Raw genomic sequence first — 20,733 nt, 5'->3', positions numbered from 1 at the left:
GCTACAAGAAGGTATGGAGAAACTCCAGATCCTGGGACTTGCCACCTTTTGTGCTCTGTTGAGCATGTTTGGGTTTGGGTTTATTTTTACAAAACCATGTATCTGGTAAAAGAGGTACAAGTTTGTGTTTTATTTACTTTAATTGTTTAAAAATTATATTGTGCTTTTGTGAACACATGCACCCATGAGTTCTCAAGACAGATGAGAATAAGACTCAAATGACACATGACCGCAGTTATTGGGGTGGCCCTGGGGACCTCGACACGCAAAACTTGCAGCTTTTGAAATATGTCATTTTCAACACATCTAAAAAATTTTGGTAGGGGCTTTTAGCAACCATTAGCATCAAATTTCTGAATTTTTATATGGTCACCTAGAAGAGAAAATCTTGATGTGTTCCTCTCTCTGGCCATTGCCCTCCTTCCATTTTCAGTGGCTTTTTAGTGGTGACTATGGGTGGCGCTGTGGGTAAAAGCCTCAGCGCCTAGGGCTTGCCGATCGAAAGGTTGGCGGTTCGAATCCCCGCGGCGGGGTGCGCTCCCGTTGCTCGGTCCCAGCGCCTGCCAACCTAGCAGTTCGAAAGCACCCCCGGGTGCAAGTAGATAAATAGGGACCGCTTACTAGCAGGAAGGTAAACGGCGTTTCCGTGTGCGGCTCTGGCTCGCCAGAGCAGCGATGTCACGCTGGCCACGTGACCCGGAAGTGTCTCCGGACAGCGCTGGCCCCCGGCCTCTTGAGTGAGATGGGCGCACAACCCTAGAGTCTGTCAAGACTGGCCCGTACGGGCAGGGGTACCTTTACCTTTTTATGTACCATTAGGGCAGAATTTTGGAGCCTGGGAGAGAAAAGAAAAATGGGGGGACCTCTTAGGTGTCACCATCATTGAGATATCACTTTGCCACTTACATGATTGGTATTAGTCCTGCACTCACTGATGCTTTGGTGTTCACAGCCAGGGGCAGGCTGCCTTTCAGATTTTCAATGGATGAACATCTCTCCTTTCCTATTTTGGATGCATCCTAAAAACCACTCACAGAAATACATTCACAGATATTTTAGAAGCTTAGCATTTTGTTTACAGTACTTACGTTTTTAATGTTTATATTGTTTAGCTTTTTAAGAGATCATATATGGTTATTTTATACAGCGCTCCTAATTAATACGTAAAGTGCTTTAAAAATATTTTTTTTTAATGCAATCATTTAGAGCAACTAAACTTTTCTGGTTATAAGTTCAGTTGTGTAGTGAAGAGAAACCAATTAGTGCATGCTGCTAATGCAGTGTCGGATTACAGTGTTATCCCACAGAAAGCGATCTCTAGTTTATTTTTATCCTACTGCCTTTCAAATTACCGCACCGCTTTAATTTTGCCTTCCTTATTTTCTTCACAAGATTACACAAACATTTAAAGAAATCCCTGTTGGTGCTCCATGTTGATTCTACCCAATCAAGACATTTCACATATAATTCAGTCCTGCACAATTTGTGACTCACACAACCTATGTGTCAGACCACAACCCACCAGCCATGGATTCATAGTTTGACAACCAGTAAGCCAATGGCTTGGTGGGGCTGTGCTACTTCCCTGACCTCCCTCTGACTGAGTCTCAATTGTATTCTGGGACAGAGGAGGGAGGTGGCAGTGGGGACAGCATTGTGCAAATGCGCCAATGAAAGCCATTCTGTGCACCGGCCAGAGTGTTTGCACCTCACCACCACCTCGCCCCTCCTTATCCTCCCTGATATGCAGCAGCAACTCAGTTGGAAGGAGGTCAGGTAAGTGCCATTATCCCACCATGCCAACCACTACTGTTTGACAACCCCACTGCTTTTGTTATACGAGATTGGCAGCAAAAACAGGAGGTTTATCAAGCTCTGGGTGGGTTGCTTGTGGAATGCCCTCCCTTAGGAAGGTTTGCCTAGTGCCAAAGCTGGTATCTTTCTGGCCCCAGGGGAATATCTTTTCATTTGCCTGGGTCTAACAGTATATCTTGATATAACAGTATATCAACGTATCTTGTTTAAATTCGTTGATTTTATTGATTCTGCTTATTCTTCTCTGCTGTGCTGTGCTGCTTCCTGTGGTTTTAGTGGTGTTCTTTTGTTGTAAGGGCAGTGGGAGCATAGCATAGTCCCAGAGCAAATGCTCTGCTTGCAGAACATCCCAAGTTCAGGTCCTGGTATCTCCAGTTAAAACGAGCTTAGGTAACAGCTGATGTGAAAGAACTATGCCCTAGACCTAGAGAGCTGCTATCAGTCAGGATAGACAGCAGGAATGGAGGAGAAATTTGGTCAGTTCAAATTTCACATCTTCAAGGTACATCTTCAAGGTAGTCATGATTCAGAAACAGCAGAGCAAAATTACATAATTTTATTTCTTAAAAGACCCTGATGTTGGGAAAGATGGAGGGCACAAGGAGAAGGGGATGACAGAGGACGAGATGGTTGGACAGTGTTCTCGAAGCTACCAGCATGAGTTTGACCAAACTGCGGGAGGCAGTGGAAGACAATAGTGCCTGGTGTTCTCTGGTCCATGGGGTCACGAAGAGTCGGACATGACTAAATGACTAAACAACAACAATTTCTTAATGGGTGAGCATCAGTCATGTTGCATGGGCAGAGCATAGCTTTGTTGCTGACCCTTTAAAAAAAAGAAGAAATAAAAAGGCTCAGTGTTGTGTGCTCCAGCACATAAGAAGGGAAATGCAAAGCCTGCAGAGAGAGGATTTTCCTGAGAGCTAACACTGATCTTCCGAAGCCAAAGCCTGGAGAAGCTGTTTGACAGTTTCATCTCAGCAGCAAGTCCAGCAGAAGTCTTGAGGCAAAGTCTGAAAGGAGGTTGCAGTGGATGAAACACTTGTATTTCTTCACATTGTGCCTATAAAATTTTCATCTTGCCCAAAATGAATGGGTACCATATTTGAGGCTTTTTAATCTAGAAAAAGAAATGGCCAGCATAGCTATCCTAACCATGGCCACACCTGCACTATACATTTTAAACAGTATTGTATCACTTTAAACAGTCATGGCTTCTCCCAAAGAATACCGGGAACTGTAGTTTCTTCAGGATGTTGGGAGTTGTTTGAACACCTCATTCCCTCACAGAGAGGTTTAACCCTCTTCCTAGACCCAGGGCATTGAGATCCATGCTATTGGAGCTTTAGGGTGTGTGTGTTGTCATCCAAGGGATCAGCTTCTGGCCTTGTCTCTGTAGACACTGACTCCTCAATATCCTGCTCTACTTCAACAGAGGATGCCTCCTCCAGTTTGAAATCCAAGTAAACGTGGATCCTGACAGGGAGGAATGCTCCATCTCCCTAAGGACTGGATCCTGCTCTGGACCTTCATGTGTTCCCTTCAGGTGTCTTGTGCCCGCAAGGAAGTCTTACCCCAGAATTTGAGATGGCCACAATACCACAATATGGTACAGGCATGAAGAAATCAGTTGCGCTGCTCATTATCAGTGATGTCATGGAGCAGATATGCTTTCCAAAAGACTCCTGTGATACTTGCATAGACTTTGGTCTTTTGCCTGGGGAAATAATTTCATTGTCAACACTGGACATTGCACTGAGATATCCTGTGTTCTTACCTGTGAATAAGTCCCAGCAGACATGCATAGGATTGCACTGAAAGCTTTATTTATTAATCATTGTTGCTTCAGTTGGAATAAAATGTCAATATCTTGAAATCTATATATCTTCCTTTTTGTGCCTAGGGAGTCTACACTTTCTCCCTTTACTTCTCTCTTCTGTCCCCAAGGCAAAGCCTTGTTCTAGCTGCTTGTTCATCTATCATTTATGCATTTCTTTGATTGCATGGTTTAAATATCATACCAAACATGTCCTGCCCGTCTTTTTGGCTGGAAGCATACATACTAATCAGAGGCTCTGTGGTGGACCAAGGGACTTCTCTTCCCAAATCATATCTCCATCAGGTTTTTTAAAAAACACACTCAGAAACTGTATTCCTAAAGGCACTCTTCCCAGCACTGACCAGCACCACTGTCAATGTAGATTAAGTTGCTCATGGAGCAATCATGGAAGACAGAAGAGTACTTCCCTATCAGTCCACTTTGGATTGGTAGCCAGGTTTTTGGGCTGCCTATAGGCCTCTAAAGCTATATATAGTGAGTATGGAGTAGAGACAGACATTCAACAGGTGATAAATAATCTTGCAGATTTTTTTAAAAGCCATGCATAGTTTAAGGTGCCTGTGAATGCTTCCCATCATGCCCTGAGCAGGTGCTCCAGAATCTTGAGCTTTTTTCTTTTTCAGTAAGTCTGTAGCCCTCCTAGAAAGAAAGTTATGGGGCAATCTGTGCAGATAATTTCTAAGTGATTTATGTGAGGGTGGTGGGGTTACCTTGTATGTTTTTTCTGGTTTTGAGGAATTCTCCCTGCTGTTATTAGACAGCAGCAGCAGCAGCAGCAGCAGCAGCAGCAGCAGCAGCAGTGTCTGTGTGTATTTGTGAGATCACCATAATCAAGACCAACAGGACCTAGCTGACTTCTTATGGTAAACATGAAGATGATGATGATATTTGTACTCCAACCATCTGACTGGGTTTCCCCAGCCACTCCAGGGGGGGTGTCCTTCTGATTTTGTTTTATGCCTCACCCTCTTCATGGCTGCCATTTTGTGACTGGCACCTCCAGCACTCTTTCACAATTCAAAATGTGTTTGGTAGAATCATAGAATCATGGAATCATAGATTTGGAATAGACCACAAGGGCCATCGAGTCCAACCCCCTGCCAAACAGGAAACACCATCAGAGCACTCCTGACATATGGTTGTCAAGCCTCTGCTTAAAGACCTCCAAAGAAGGAGACTCCACCACACTCCTTGGCAGCAAATTCCACTGTTGAACAGCTCTTACTGTCAGGAAGTTCTTCCTAATGTTTAGGTGGAATCTTCTTGTAGTTTGGATCCATTGCTCCGTGTCCGCTTCTCTGGAGCAGCAGAAAACAACCTTTCTCCCTCCTCTAGATGACATCCTTTTATATATTTGAACATGGCTATCATATCACCCCTTAACCTCCTCTTCTCCAGGCTAAACATGCCCAGCTCCCTTAGCCGTTCCTCATAAGGCATCGTTTCCAGGCCTTTGACCATTTTGGTTGCCCTCCTCTGGACACATTCCAGTTTGTCAGTGTCCTTCTTGAACTGTGGTGCCCAGAACTGGACACAGTACTCCAGGTGAGGTCTGACCAGAGCAGAATACAGTGGCACTATTACTTCCCTTGATCTAGATGCTATACTCCTATTGATGCAGCCCAGAATTGCATTGGCTTTTTTAGCTGCCGCGTCACACTGTTGGCTCATGTCAAGTTTTGGTAGTCCAAAAAGGATGGCAACCCTTGGTTTGTGTGGGGGTGGGGGTGGCTATTTTTCAAACTTTGAAGATGGGCAGCATATTGAATGTTTATGAACATCCCATAGCATCACAGGAGCTCAGCCACTTGGTGGCAAAAATGGTCCTTTCAGCAATGTAGCTTTCTGCTGCTTCTGCCTTAGAAAACAATGATGAGAGACAAAGAACCAAAGTGAAGTCTCACCAAGACCATCATAGTGACATTTCTTGCTAGCAACTGGTGTAATCCGCTGTTTTGCCATCCTCATCTTCCCAGTTCAGGTCATATTTGTTCAGGACCTCATCCAAAACTGCAGTTGCTTTCTATGTGGGGTAATCCCCCTTTGTCCTTACACACATTTTCCTTTTGGAAATGTTATACCATGCAATACCTGTAAGAAGCCTAGTGAGGTCATCATTTTTGTCATAAACCTGAGCACACCTTTCCCCAGAACTCTGCATCTTTGTCTTCGGTTTGTGTATGTGGGGCAAGAGGAGCACCCTTTAGCCTAGACTACAAAGAAGATTGCCTGAGGCAACCTGTGACTCTCCCTAACCTCCTGGTGATGTTTTTTGTAGGGAAATGATAAATCTACACCTGGCTGGAGCAGGATAATAAAATCCAATTCAACCAAATAAGTGCTCCGCTCTTCCTTTGCTGGCTCAGAAAACAAAACCTGGTCTAGTCAGTTTAAAGTATGCAAGGGTAATTATTATGAGGGGAGGCTTGTGGGATAGGGCACCCAGCTAGGTTCAGAACACCTTTCATACAAAAAGGGCGAAAAATTGAATAGACCAAGAGCTGTGATGAGCTGAGAAACTAAGAATTCAAAATAAGATGGGCCTACCAGAGAATCTGAATAAAAAATGAGTCCTTCAGGGTGACTGAGGCTGGTGATTATGAGCAGAATTGACTGAGAATGGTTTTGAACAAGCCATGGTGGGTTGAATGGGAGTTTCTTGAAAGCTTTCTTATTATTTTGAATGGCTGCAGTGATCATATATAACTCTTGAAAATAAGGGGGAAGGAAATCTACCCTATTTTCTCCTTGGATCTATGAGGTTTTCAACTGCTTGAAAATAAAGATGACAACAAAAGATTGCAGTGTGGAGTGGAATTGTTCTAAAGTGGGATCAAATATGTCTCTTTTTATGAGATATAAATGTAAGAAATCAATAAAATAAATAAAAACAAAATAAATAAGTTTCAAGAGCTGCAGTGGTAGGAAAATAGAGTAAGAAGTTTGGGCTCAGCTCATAGTTAGCCCAGATATTTCAAACTGATGAAGTTAATCCGCCAAATGCCCCAATTCCAAACTTCAGTTGCATTGCTACCTATAACGGGAGAGACCATTCAGGTGTGTGCATAGTTTTGTGTGCGCACAGCAAGGTTTCTACTGGGTTTCCCAAACTGCATTATTTATCTTGTATGTTCATTTCCCCAGTAGATTTTTACACAGGCATCAGATGCTCTTTTCATGATGAGAGTCGGAAGTGCTCACCTTCCTGCAAGCCACTGGGCATGCTACAATGTTAGAATTACAGTAAGAGACCCCATTACATTCCTGGATCTTCCTGCTCAAGATCAGTGGTTGTCATCCTGAAAAACATTCTCTTAATAGCAGCCTGAAAAGAAAGATACTGGTTTTTCATGAAAACTGTAACAGGGTCATCCTTCTTGGTAATTTAAGTGTATTTTTAAGATTGGGCAGACTTAAGTTCAATCATATTCTGGACCAGGTTTGGCATTACACTAGTTTTGAAATTAAAGTTTCATAATGTCATTTTTTAAGCTTCTGTTGCCTTTTATTCAAGAAGGGGGAGTGAACGGTCTTCCCTCTCACCCTGTTTTGATCTGGGGTTGGGCAGGCAGAGCTTTGGCAAAAAGGTACTTTAGTGATTTTAAAGAAATCCGGTGGCCGTTTTCATTGTGATTGGGGGTCTGAAGGTTTTAATAAGACTCAGGTTGATACAGAAGCGTGGAAATCTCTCCCCGCAATGTATATGTTCTAGAAAAGAGCACTGACCTGTGAGCAAAGTTTGGGGACTTGCTGTCTTAGCGAAGCCAATTCAACTGTTCCAATTACAGTTCCTTACAAATTCTCTGCAATAATTTTCATTGCCTCTAGTATAGATATGGATATCATTACCCTGGCTTTTAAGATGTTTTGTTCTGTGAAACCTACTTCTTTTGTTGAATCTATACTGCTCTGTTTGGATTAGAAAGGTTTTTACTGTTTCACTTGCTTTTATAATTGTAAACTGTTTAACTTCTTTTTTTTTTATAACTGTTTGATTATGGTATTGTAACAACATTGAAGGGCAGGTAAGAAATATTCTACACAGCACACAGTATACTGCAATGGGTGGAAAAATAGCTTCTTTGTCTTGTTCTTCCTAGGCCGTTCATTGTGCTGCCACCTCTGATGGAATGGATCAGAGTAGCTTTGGCTCATGCAGGGCACCGCCGCAGTTTCTCCCTGGACAGTGATGATGTACGGCAAGCAGCCAGGCTTTTGCTACCAGGAGTTGACTGTGAACCTCGGCAGTTAAAGTAAGTCTGTGCAAAAAAACCCCAACCGAACAAAAACCCCAACCTCAATGTGATTCGTTAAAGAGATTGCTGTGGTTTAACAAGCCGAGCAAGGGTTCAGTTAGATACTCTATCTGCTGATTTGCAAGTTGCTTTCTAATCTCCCCCACCCCCATACCATTTAGCTTTTTTAAAAAAACAAAAACCTGTATTTCCTTCACATGGACGTTGAGCCAGTTTTGGAATCTGCAAGGCTTATGTGCCTGCATGTTTAAATAGCTAGATCAAGCCCCCTAAGCTTTTTCTTTTGAATTCTGTTTGTATTTCCCCTTCTTTGCCATCAGATGCTGTTTCCGTAATGAGAGAGTGAAGTGCTCACCTAATTAGCTCGGTCTTGCTGTGTTCCTTTGCAAAATTCAGAGGTGTTATCTAAAAGGCATCTTCCCCTTCTTTGCAGCAGCCATGGTTTAAATAGCATATTTTTCACTGAGAAGTACTTCCAGCTCCTGCTGTAAGATTTCTGTTTTTCATGCTGAATTTCTGTTTCTGGAAAAGAGGTTGCTAAGAGGTTGCATTGCATATTTTTAAAATAGAAAAAGTATGCAGCGGTATTGCAGCTAGTGATTTCCAAATGCCGCTGTCAATATGTAAGTTATGCATACATTTTATATTTTTAAAGAGCTTGTTGCCATTGTGCTCATGTATGTGAAGGTACAAAAGTGTTGGGTTTTGATGTATCCTTCATTGTGGGAGATTTTATTTAGATTCGCTTTTTATATGGAATGACTTATGCTCCGGCATTATGAGCCTGTAAAGGCAGAAATTCGTCATCTAGTTGCTTAGTAGCTTCAGAGGAGAGTGAAGCTGACAGTCCTTGGGCTATTCCTCAGAGACCAGTAGATTCAAACCCATGTGTACATATTATTATTATTATTATTATTATTATTATTATTATTATTATTATCATTATCATCATCATCATGATCATCATCATCATCATTATTTATTTTCAGCAGCTTCACTGTGAGTTATAAAAGACTCCCTTCTTATATGTGGAAAGGATTATATGTATATCCCTTGAGACAGCAGCCGCTGTGTTGGCAGGGTCTGATGTTACTTGCTGCAATGCAAAAATAAGTCTATGCATCTCAGATTGTTTAGAACCACGAGAGACTGTGCATGGTAGTAGCTTCTGGGGAAATGACATCACTGTTTAATTTATCAGAAGCCCCTTATTAATGAGCCAGATTAATGAGTTGCCCCTTTTTTGTATGCTAAATCTCCAAGGAAGAGAATAGACATGTTTCTGTATGCCTTCCTCTTATTTTTGTAACTTTGCCCTGGTGATTGTGTTGTTGTTGTTGTTTAGTCGTGTCCAACTCTTCGTGACCGCATGAACCAGAGCACGCCAGGCAGTCCTGTCTTCCACAGGAGTGTGATTGTGTTATGGACAGGTTTTTGCTACCCTGCTTATTACACTCTTGAGTGTATTTCACTGAGCATAACATACCTCTGTTTGATCAAACTGAAGGCTTATCCAGTCCAGCCTCAGGGCCAGCCCTATCATTAGGCATAGACTGAGGTGGCTGCCTCAGGTAACAGAAGGGAAGCAGGGCGTGGTGCGAGGTGTTGGGAAGCGGCCTGCCTCTGCCCCCTAAACTAGGCTGCTGCCCTCAGGAGGATGCCAGTGTTAAAATAAGAATGGACTTGCAGTTCTGTCAGCTTCTTTTATGTGAAATGGGGGTGGCATGTTGTCCTTCGCCTCAGGCATTGCAGTGTCTTGGGCCAGTCCTGAATCCAGCGTCCTGTTTATCACACTGGCCTACCAGATGCCTATTGTAAACCCACAAAACAGGGTATGAAGGCAAGAGCACTCTCCCACTGTTGTTCCCCAGCAATTGATATTGAGACTTGCTGCTTCTGAATTAGTGCTTAGGGCTAAACAAATATTTGCCCCCCCCCCCCCATATTAAGGATCACTCAGCATTTTCTCCACTTTTGCTTCAAATGTGAATTTGAGTGAATTGGATCTTGCCTTCTCTTCCCAGAGCAGCTGTATCACACCCACTGGTGTAGTTGGGTAGTAGGATGAACTTGCAAAAAAGTGGTAGCACCCCCCAATAATGTGTAAAGTAAATTGTAGCTCCAGTAGTAGCTTGCAGTGGAAGAAAAGAACAAAGATTTATTAGCGCTAGGAGCCAGTGACACAGCATTATCATTTTCACATAAAGACATGATAAATTTGTGTATATATATATATTGCCACAACATAGCCAAGAGGCCAGATTTCTGTTATCAGAGAGCAAATACTTGAGGAATAGGGGCAAAAGCAATTTAGGAAGTAATAAGACCAAGTGTGTTTCAGGCCATCGCTAGAAGCATCAAAGCAAAAAATATTACAGAGATCAACTATGAAAAATGACTCTCTCTCTCTCTCTATATATATATATATACACACATGTGCACATGTGCACAAACACACACTTAGGGTAAATATATATTCATGTGTGTAGGCATACACACATAAATACACATATCTTACGTAGAATTAAACAGTATTTAACAGAATTTGCCCTTCAGGTAGGTTTGGGCAAGACAATAAGGCTGTGGTATAAGGGATAAAAAGAACCCATAGAAATTTTTCTAGAAGTGTAGGATGCAAGTTAGTCCTGTCTCTGTCTGCTCAAGAGAAACATATATGCAATGCAAACTTTCTTTTGTGCCACATTTCTAGGTGTACTTTAAAGCTCCAAGTCCAACTGGTTTGTTGTTTTTTTGCCTCAAAGGTCCGTCTAGCCCAGCAACCTCTTTCTCACAGTGGCCCACCAGATGCAAAGAGGGTGCTGGATTATAACTCATTGGCAGAACACATGTTTGTATAAAGAAGGTTCTGTCCCTGGCAACTCCAGCTACAAAAATCAGATGATAAGTGATGGGAAAGAACTTGTCAGAGCTGTTTCCCCTCCTTAAGAAGACCTCCCTGGACCATGAAATGCTAAATAACTATTGCCCAATGGTGAATGTTCCCTTTGTGGGCAAGGTGTTGTGAGTATGTGGTATTGGTGGTCTGGCTTCAGGCATGCTTGGAGGAAACTGATTACAGTGGTACCTCGGGTTGCAGACGCTTCAGGTTACAGACTCCTCTAACCCAGAAATAGTACCTCAGGTTAAGAACTTTGCTTCAGGTTGAGAACAGAAATCATGCTCTGGTGGTACGGCAGCAGCAGGAGGCCCCATTAGCTAAAGTGATACCTCAGGTTAAGAACAGTTTCAGGTTAAGAACGGACCTCCGTAACGAATTAAGTTCTAGGATCTGTACTAGGATCCATTTCAGTCTGGCTTCAGGCCTGGTCATGGCACTGAAACTGCCTTGGTCATTCTGGTTGATGACATTTGTTGTGAGAGAGATGGGGTGGGAGTGTGTCTCTGCTCGTTCTTCTCAATCACTCAGTGGCTTTTGATACTGTTAAGCACAGTATCAGATCCTGGAGCATCTCAGGGAGGTGGAGGTTTTGGGCACTGTGTTTCGGTGATTCCGCTCCTGCGTCCACGGCCTCAGAAGAAAGTTCAGTTGGGGCTTGCTCCCACGATTGCAGCCTTCATGTATCATTATTGTTTTGGTATTGCCAGAGAAGAGGAAGGTGCTTGCGGTATTTTCAAAATAACATGGCCACTACTGGGAAATATGCGCCTTGACTTTGGGGCAGTAGGGAAATTTGCTGCTTTACCTCCTGCTAGTTCTGCTTCCAGCTTAAATGATGCTAGAAAGGGTAGGAAAGCAGGAGGTCTTTTCAGAGCCAGCTAATAATACAAAATGAGTTACCCATCTAATGAGATACAGCACCCTTTTCATATGCCTCTCTCCTTGAGCGTCCTTTTCCTCATCCCAAATTTTGAATTATCCTCTAATTCCAGCTATGACTGCTGCAATAATTAGGTATGGAAACACCAACCCAGCATGCAGCTGCAAACAAACTCCTTGACAAACATACAGCAGTCCCTTGGTACGGATGATTCCAGAGGATAAAGAGGATTTGAATACTTACAAGGTCATATTCAGGTTTCCTGATGGGAATCTCATCCTCTTTTGCTAACCTTGGCGTCTAACACCAGTAATGAGGAATTATTGAAGTGTTGTCTGTTCTCCCCTCTAGTTCACTTCAACTCTTAATGCTATGGGAGATACAACTTCAAACATTACAGAATGTATGATTTCCTCTCTTATTTTCTTATTATGTACATGTCATGTTTACTCAAGGCCAAACTGGATGAGACATGAATGGGGCTCCTGAATTCGATCAGCACTGGAAGAGAGGGAGTTAGTTCACCCTCTTCATGACATTTCTCTGACCTAGTTTGCTCCCCCAAAACTAACTGCCCTAGTGGGAAAAACATACAAGTACCTTCATATTTCCTCCAGAAAAATAAATAGTAACTTTGGGGAAGAATCAAGGGAAATGGTGCAGGAAAAATACAAAACTCCCAGCTAGCCCAGCATTCAGCTTTGATCCAATTTCCCCCCTCCTATGGTTGAGCAGTCAGGCCTGTGTCAAAGGGACCCTCCACTTCCTTTTCAAATTTTCAGCCACTTCCAGGTCTGTTCTAAAGCTGCTGCAGAGATTGGATCTCTCACTCACTCACTAAAGTTGCATCCTTCTGGGTCTTCTGATGTACTGTGTACCTTGAGGCTGAGCACATGACTGTAGGCCAACTGCAAGCTTTGCATATGCAAAGAGCCTCCTGGAACTTGGCATACATCTGAGATTTCCCGCTGATTGCTACTCCCAAATAAGAAGAGAGGTGTTGGTTTAAATCACTGATTTCCTGTTTGGGATTTAAAGATCAGAGAAGAGGAATATAGGAAGCCACCTTGCACTAGGTCAGACCATTGGTTCATCTAGCTAAGTATGGCTTGAACTGTCTGGCAGCAGCTCCCCAGGATTTCAGACAGGGAACATTTGCAGACATACCTGGAATTGATCCTGGGACTTAACTTGCATGCAAAGCAGTTGAGCTAAGCTGCCCTACTGAAAATAAAGCAAATAGATGCGAATTCGTAGCATTTTTAGTTAAACATACGTACTCAGAAGTAGGTCCTGTTGATTTCAGTGCGGCTTATTCCTGGGTGTGTAGATACAGGACTGCAGCCTAAATATATGATTTAAACTACTCAGCCAGTGCTGTTATTGGGAATCCTGCTGCCTGCCTGTCCCCCCCCCCCCTCTTGTTTTTAGAACCTACTCCTGATTCTCTTCAAAAATAAGTTTGCATTTCACAAATGAATATAAGGTCTCTTTAAAATGAAATTCTACCCACCAGACAAAACTTTTGTCTGATTGAAATCTCTTTTCCTGTCTCTGTAGGTGGGAGCCAAGTGTTGATCTTTCGGCAAGGATCTTTCTCCCTGCCTGCCCTTGCCTTCCACTGTTGCCCAGCACTCTGCCCCTTCCATTAGTAAAAACAAAAATCTTCTCTATGCCTTTTTCATCAGGCAGGAGAGGAGGCCACTGGGGTAAATGGAATGCAAACACTGTGAGACAGTTTACCTTCATGTTGAGTACCTTCAGTTGCCATTTATCAAGGAGAGGAGAACTTGGGGCTCTCCAGATGGTTGCTAGGTTTTTCTAGGGACTGGTGTGCCACCTGCCATGGCTTGGTGGGCAGAATCTGGCCTGTTGGTAGTGCTCCCTTTGACCATTGCCAGCTGTGCTTCTGCAGAGGGGTTGCTTTCAAGTTTGTCCTGTTACCTCTGGGTTGCAAAGATAGCAGGCAAAGCAGTTTGAGGCTAAGATGCAAGTGGTTCATATGTCTGAATAGTGCTCTAGTCTGAATGAAATACAGTGGTACCTCAGGTTACAGACGCTTCAGGTTACAGACTCCACTAACTAAGAAATAGTACCTCGTGTTAAGAACTTTGCTTCAGGATGAGAACAGAAATCGTGTGGCGGCGGCACGGCAGCAGTGGGAGGCCCCATCAGCTAAAGTGGTGCTTCAGGTTAAGAACAGTTTCAGGTTAATAACGGACCTCCAGAATGAATTAAGTTCTTAACCCAAGGTACCACTGTACCTTTCTACTTTCTACTTCTACTTTCTACTTTCTACTGTTTTTGGATTTCTATCCTTTCTATCTTTCTACTGTTTTTGGATTTTTCTTAATCAAAGAAGATAAATATTCAGCTGTTGATATTGTTGAGAATTAAGTGCTCCTATCTTTTTGCATACAAGTGCCATTGTTATTTGATCAAAGGAAATCTGTTTGATTGCTTTTGCGCTGGAATTTAAATCACAAACAAGAAGGAAGAATACATATACTGTAAAACAACAGGGCATAAATAGCTAATCACAATCCCAGGAGAGGTAGCTGTGTTAGCCTGCTGCAGCAAAAACAACAAAGACTTAGCTTCTTAAAGTCTTAGTCTTGTAGCTTCTTAAAGACTAACAAATGTTGCTCCAATAAATTTTTTAGTCTTCAAGCTGCTGCAAAGGTCTTTATTGTTTAATTATAAATTACTTTCCTAAGTTGAAATGAATTGAGATTCTGCTGTTATCCATGCAACCTGAACAACTTAAGAGGGTGCTGGCATGGGAGCACATGTTGATAGAAAAACTGTCTTTTTCCAAGTAATTTTTTTCACGTGAGAAGCTGTGATGGGTGGCTTTGTGCTTTTTCAACCTTTTCCTGCAGCTTGCTCCTTTCCAAAACCTGGAGCTGAACTCTGACAACATGGACAGATTCCCACTACACCAGTTAGGGTTTAAGGATCGCTCCTCTATAGTTCACCACAATGAATCACAGGGTAGATGCCCTCATGCACATTGCTGGGATTTCCGTGAGAAACGTGTGTTCAGTCAACTAATGGTGGCTGGGAAGGGGGATCCTTTTAGTTTGAACAGTGTGCAGATTTCCTGCAGGTACGTGAGCAATGTTCTGCCAGATGTGCAGGGTGGTCACTAGGGTTGAGATACATTAGGCACCCACTATCTGTACTTTCCGGGGGTGGGGGGGAATGGAATACATTTTTCTTTTCACAAGCTTCTCTAGCTGGATGAAAAGGTTGCTGCCTTAGGTGTTCATTGTGCATAATTTTTAACCTAATTCCAGATGATCATGGCGGTTATAACAAACTATTTTAGCTGTTTTTTTAATGATGTGATTGTAAATTGTCTTAAGACATATATGTAAAAGGCAATCCATTAATTAATTGCCTGATACAAAAGAGTACAAGAGTCCTGCACCTTTTAATAGCTGCATCTCTTCTGCACACCAGATAAAAGTGAAAGTGTCCTCTCCTCTTTTGCATCTGGTCACCATAAATGTTGCAGCACCTTTTCTCCTCTCCCCCAGGCATTCACAGATATTTAATTCTTGCTGTTCCTGTGCTGTTTTTTGTTTGTTTGTTTGTTTGTTTGTTTGTTTGTTTTGGTATAATAGATTTTAAAACTGGGTTGCACTGATAGCTTCTAGTTTGATTTGCAAGCTGCCCTGGAAACCTTATGGTCAGAATGCAAGATCATCACATTATTCATATGTTGCCTTTCCATGCTCAAAGTGGCTTACAACAATACAAACCAAAATCAACTGTCACAAGTACAATATCATAATAACAGCAATAATAAAATAAAATGCAGCAGCAGAAAAGGTACATTTCAGTAGCATATAACGTCTAGCATCAGCAAAAATAGTGTTAGAAGCATTTTAAACAAATAACTTGGATAACGTTTTGATTCATGAGAATCTCAGCTTTCCTTAATGCAAAAAAGGCAGAACATTAGTTTCTGACAGTGTGTTTCCTTAGAACTGCATGGGTTGCGTTTCTGATCCACAGTCATATGGCTTTGGCAAAAGACTAGTGTGGTGAAATCTCTGAAAGAGGCTCCCCTGTTCTGAAACACACCTGAATAGTCCTTGTGACCAGCACACAACACATGCACACCACTCAGTGCCTCATCACTGGATGACTCGCACATAAACCGTCTCGACAGAAAGGATTGTGTAGGAGGTGAGGTGTAATCTGTCTGGGCTGCTTGATTGTGGTAGCTGTTTCATACAAGAATGTCATCCATTGATAAAAGTCATTAGCTGATGTGCTAATGGATGATTTCAACATACCCATATCTTTCCCCCTTCTTGCACATAACTTCTTGCAACAACAATAAAATATTGCACACCAAAAAAAATGGGGAAAGATGGGAAATGAAGCATATAAATGTTGAGCACACCTCTTGGAACAGACCATAGCTCAGTATGAAATGATGAATATGAAAATGATGCATCACTACGTTGGCTACCTCTGAGTAGACTGAAAAACAGCACAAGGTCAAGTGGTGAGCTTCATGGCTCAGTGTGAATTTAAACTTACAATGTCCGTTGCTCTAGTCCGGGTTCAACGCTTGTCTCCCCTATAAACCACTGCCTTTCCAGTTCCATTTTCACAATTTATAAGGTAAGCGGTGGAGCCTCAAACTCATTTATTTTAAAAAATTAAAAGATAAATGAACACTAGCTGATTATCTACTTCTTCACTTTTACAGGCTACATTGCCACAAAAAACAGTATTCAGATACACATGCATGGTAGAGGTGAAAGGGGAAATTTCACAGTACTTTGATGTCATCTGTCTTTTCTTGCCAAGACAAATGTGTTTCTTGCAAAGGATTGGCATTATCTTTGGACACATAGTTCTAGCATGGAGCCGGTCCTGTTTTGTGGCTATGTGTGTGGCACTTCAAAACCTGCAAGCAATCTCTTAGGAGCAGATCTGTAAATCTAGACTGCTGCATTTGAGTAGCTTAGCTGTATTTGCATTGGCCGATGTTCTTAAGGGTCACCTGTACTGAAGTTTCAACTTCAGTTGTAGAAATAGTTCTCCTTTGCGGTACCAACTTCACACGCCAATGCTTCAACATACAGTCCTACAGGTTAACTTTCCCTGTTTCTTGCAGGCCTTTCAATTTGTTCATCTTTTCGGCTTCTTTATTTCTTGTTTTGCCACATTGGCCTAGTGCAAACACAATGGTCCCAGTCTTAGATTGTGAAAGGTGCAGGTCTGTGTGCTGTTCTTTTGTGTCACTGGAACAAATTGTCTTCCCCCCTTTAGTCACAGAAGAGAGACTTAACCAAGTTCAAATCTTGGTTAGCTCGAATTTTAGATTATGGTGGCCAACCATTCAGGCATGGGGAGAGAATTCACTTCAGGAAAGGAGTGCAGTCTTGCAGCTCACATTGAGTTGTACCCAAAAGTGCCCTAACAATGTAAGCCTCTCTCCCTTCCTCCAAACCTGATCTCAGATGGCTGAAATAGGTAGGTGATAATCAGGTACCCTGGATTGTGCAAGCAAAACCATTTGCTACTATGAGAATTCAGCATTGGCTACAACCCTCCACCTCTAAACTATTGAGCACAGTGAAGGAATTTGTCCCATTCCCATCTGTACTTGCCCTGTATAATAGTATAAATGCATTGCTGCATAATCATAAATAAACTGCTTGCTTTGTACTTTCAAATCCACTTTTTCTGGTGAAAGAAGTTCTCAAACTTCGCTTTCCAGAGCAAAATTTGTCCAGAGCAAAATTGTTCAATGCTCCTTGTACTCAGTGGTGGGATGCAGTGGCTGTCAAACTGCTCCTTCAAAGTGATATTGCACTGAATGGTTGTTGTTGTTCTAAACAGTGCAGCTGCTTAGCAATAAAAACAACAGCACAACACTTGGTATATAGAAAGGATACTCCATGAAGCCCAAAGTAAGAAAGGGAGGCATTCCTAATATTCTCAAAATTCCAAATGACTAATTGTGTAACTAGTTGGGGATAGTTATAAATAGCCCAATGATTATCTCAGATCCTGTGGGTCTGATTTACATTTTATCATTCAGAGTGAGTGGCTGATTTGTAACTAGTTGGGGGCAGTTATAAATAATGCTATATAAGCATCATAAACCCTTTATGCTCTCAGGTTCTGTGGGTTTGATTTGCATTTTCTTTATGGCAGCATAAAGAGCGCTAACTGGGCAGGAATTTAATCTGCAATTATTAATTAAGCTATCTGCAACTGAATTTAATGGAATTCTTGGAGGCCTCCTGTAATTATCCTTAGCATGTTTTAATATCAAATCCTCATTCAGAGATGGCAACCCACAGAACTATTTTTAATTATTATTATTTTTTTAAATCACAGGTTTTCACCTGCACATATTGAACATGCCTAGAGTGTCATTCAAATGATCTTGGCCCCGTCCCCATAAACAAGTGGAGAGGAGGAGAGGCAGAGCTTGTGCACCAGATGAGTGAAGAGGAGCTCCTCTTTGCTTATTGGACCAGATTGGGGGAGATCTATAATCCAACACTGGCAACAAACCAGCAATTAAATGATAATGAGGCAGAACACTTCATTGTATGGAATACAATATAATGAATAAATTGCTATACATCAAATAGAGCTTGAATCATGGGCTTGGAAGTGATCTTGGAGATCATCTAGCCTATGAGTAGGAAACCTCAGGTCCTGGGTGAGGCACAAATATGGCCCTTCAGGGATTTCTTTGTGGCCCTCGGGGCTCTCCTTGGCCAAGCCCTCTCCCCAGCCACACACCTCACCAGCTCTGCACTAAAGTGTTCTCTCCTGCTGTGGGGGTGCCTCTTCGAACTGTCGGGGTGCCTCTTGCTTGTTTTGATGGGCTATGGAAATATGTGTTTGCTTGCATATAGAAACCTCTGTGTTTTGTTTGGGTTCAATGTAGCCTACTGTACAAAGACAAGAGTCAAAATTATTGTTCTGGCCTCTTTTGCCCTTGGCCCCAACCACCCCTGACATGAGGCTCCTGGAAATGAAGAAATGAGGCCCTTGGGCTAAAAAATTAAAATGTTTCCCCATTCTTGAGCTTGTCTAACCTCTGCTCAGTGCAGAATGCAGCCATAGCATTCCTAACAAATGGCTAGGATGGTCAAATGAAAAGAGGGATATGGGGTTCCTACACATTTAATTATTGTGCAGTAGTGATACTAAAGATGTAGGAGCCCATTCTTCTTTCACCTGGACACCATACAAAGGATGTCCAGCAAAGGAGAGAGCCCACTACCTGCAAAGGCAGTTCTGTTGCACCATCAAACAGCTCTTATGATACACAGATAAATATCAACAGTTCAAGGATTGGGAGGATGTAGGCATTTACATAATCCGTTACCTGCCACCCAGAGGGAAAGCAATTCCAAAGAGGAACTGCAAGGTCAGTTAAAAGTCCTCCCTGGTTTCAGGTAGCTCAGGCTCATTCATTTGCACTTCATTTGGAGCACAGGGAAGAGGGCCTACACATACTTGCCTTGTTTGAATCCTTATGCAGCAGGCCAGCATATGAACCTGAAAAGTGCTGCTTCCCTAATATACAGCAAAATTGTACGGGAATCAGATTTAGGCCACCCAATTGGGCATAGACTCCACCCTGCACCACAGAGAACTAGTAGGCTTCCTACTGACCGCAGCATAGTTAGCGATAGCTCAGCAATACCCCATAACATATGGGAAAATAATATCTGGGATGCAGCAACATCTGAGCACCTCACCAGACACAGGAGGGCAATTCACGGCATTACAAATGGGACACCTTCCGAGAAAGGTGGACCCCTTTCTTTAACTATGTTAATTACCAAAATCAAGACCTTGCTATACCAACCGCTCAGTATTCTCAGCAGAGAGGTTATGTTAAGTAATATGTTTGAATGTTGAATGTGTAAGTGTATGTCTAAAGACCATGGATAAAACAAATACCATTAGATGTATTGCTGGATAAATGTTTAATGGTTTTTGTTTTTGTGTTTGTATTTGTTTAAAAACCAATAAAAAATTGTTTTACTTTTATTTTTAATTTTTTAAAAACAGCTCTTTACCTTTAAGAAGTTTCCATTTATTTATTTATTTAATTTATTTATTTATTTATTTATTTTTTGTAGTCCTAGCTTGTCCTTTACCAAATGGTCCCAAGGCACGATGCAAAACATGTCACAAGTACAATTTACATTAAAATCATAAAATAAACTCCCCAAACAACCAATGCCAGGCAAAAACATTTCTCTATGATCAGGCCTTTGGCTGATTAAGCATTCTATGGCCTTTTAAATGTGCTTGTGGAAGGGAGGTTGTTGGGTTTGTTTTTATTTTTTATTTTGTTACATACTTGGTGTTCTTATTTTGTATTTTTATGATGTGAACTGCCCTGTGGACTTTGGGTGTAGGGTGGTATACAAATTTAATTGATTGATTGATTGATTGATTGATAATAAAGCAGCATAGAACAGCAATGCAAGATGTCTAATTAAAGCATCTAGCTAAAATCTGCTTCCCTGAGATTTCTACCAATTGATTCTATTCCTGGTTGCTACCTAAGAAGTACTGGTAAGAGCTATCCAACACGTGCTGATTTTGCCATCACTTCATCCCTATCCTGGAAACATCTACCTAGTCTTAGGTTCCTTCTTGCTGCATAAACGACAGAGCCCCCATCAGTCTCCGTTTGGCAAACATAGGTAGAAGAATCTGCACGTACACCATAAATTTAGAGCACGTACACACACCCCTCCCTGTAATTCTGGAAACTGTAATTTACCCCTCACAGAACTACTGTTTCCAGCACCCTTAGGAAATTCCAGTTCCCATGATTATTTATGGGAAGTCATATGCTTTAAAAGCATGGTGTGTATGCAACCGTCGTGAGGTAGGATTCATTGCGTATAAGCTTTCATTGACAAATTGTCATAAAGGATGTTTGTAGCTATGATGGTCTTTATAGTTCATAGACAAAACGTGGCAGTGGTCAAATGAATGGTGGAAGTCTGCTTTCAGATTATTTCCTAAC

The 20,733-nt window shown here is 42.0% G+C and overlaps 1 protein-coding gene across 5 annotated transcripts in view; it reads left to right on the top strand.

Annotated features, from left to right (window-relative positions):
* Nucleotides 1–20,733, top strand: part of ABTB3 (ankyrin repeat and BTB domain containing 3) — a 205,072-nt gene that overhangs the window by 149,114 nt on the left and 35,225 nt on the right. For all 5 annotated transcript variants that reach the window (XM_077935019.1, XM_028747624.2, XM_077935017.1 and 2 more), the window contains exon 4: nt 7,756–7,908. In XM_077935019.1, the coding sequence (XP_077791145.1) occupies nt 7,756–7,908 (153 nt within the window). The remainder of the gene's footprint in view (nt 1–7,755; nt 7,909–20,733) is intronic.

Source organism: Podarcis muralis, chromosome 10 (assembly GCF_964188315.1).
Source record: "Podarcis muralis chromosome 10, rPodMur119.hap1.1, whole genome shotgun sequence".
NCBI classification, from domain to species: Eukaryota; Metazoa; Chordata; class Lepidosauria; order Squamata; family Lacertidae; genus Podarcis; species Podarcis muralis.
This window is presented reverse-complemented; position numbering and strand designations above follow the sequence as displayed.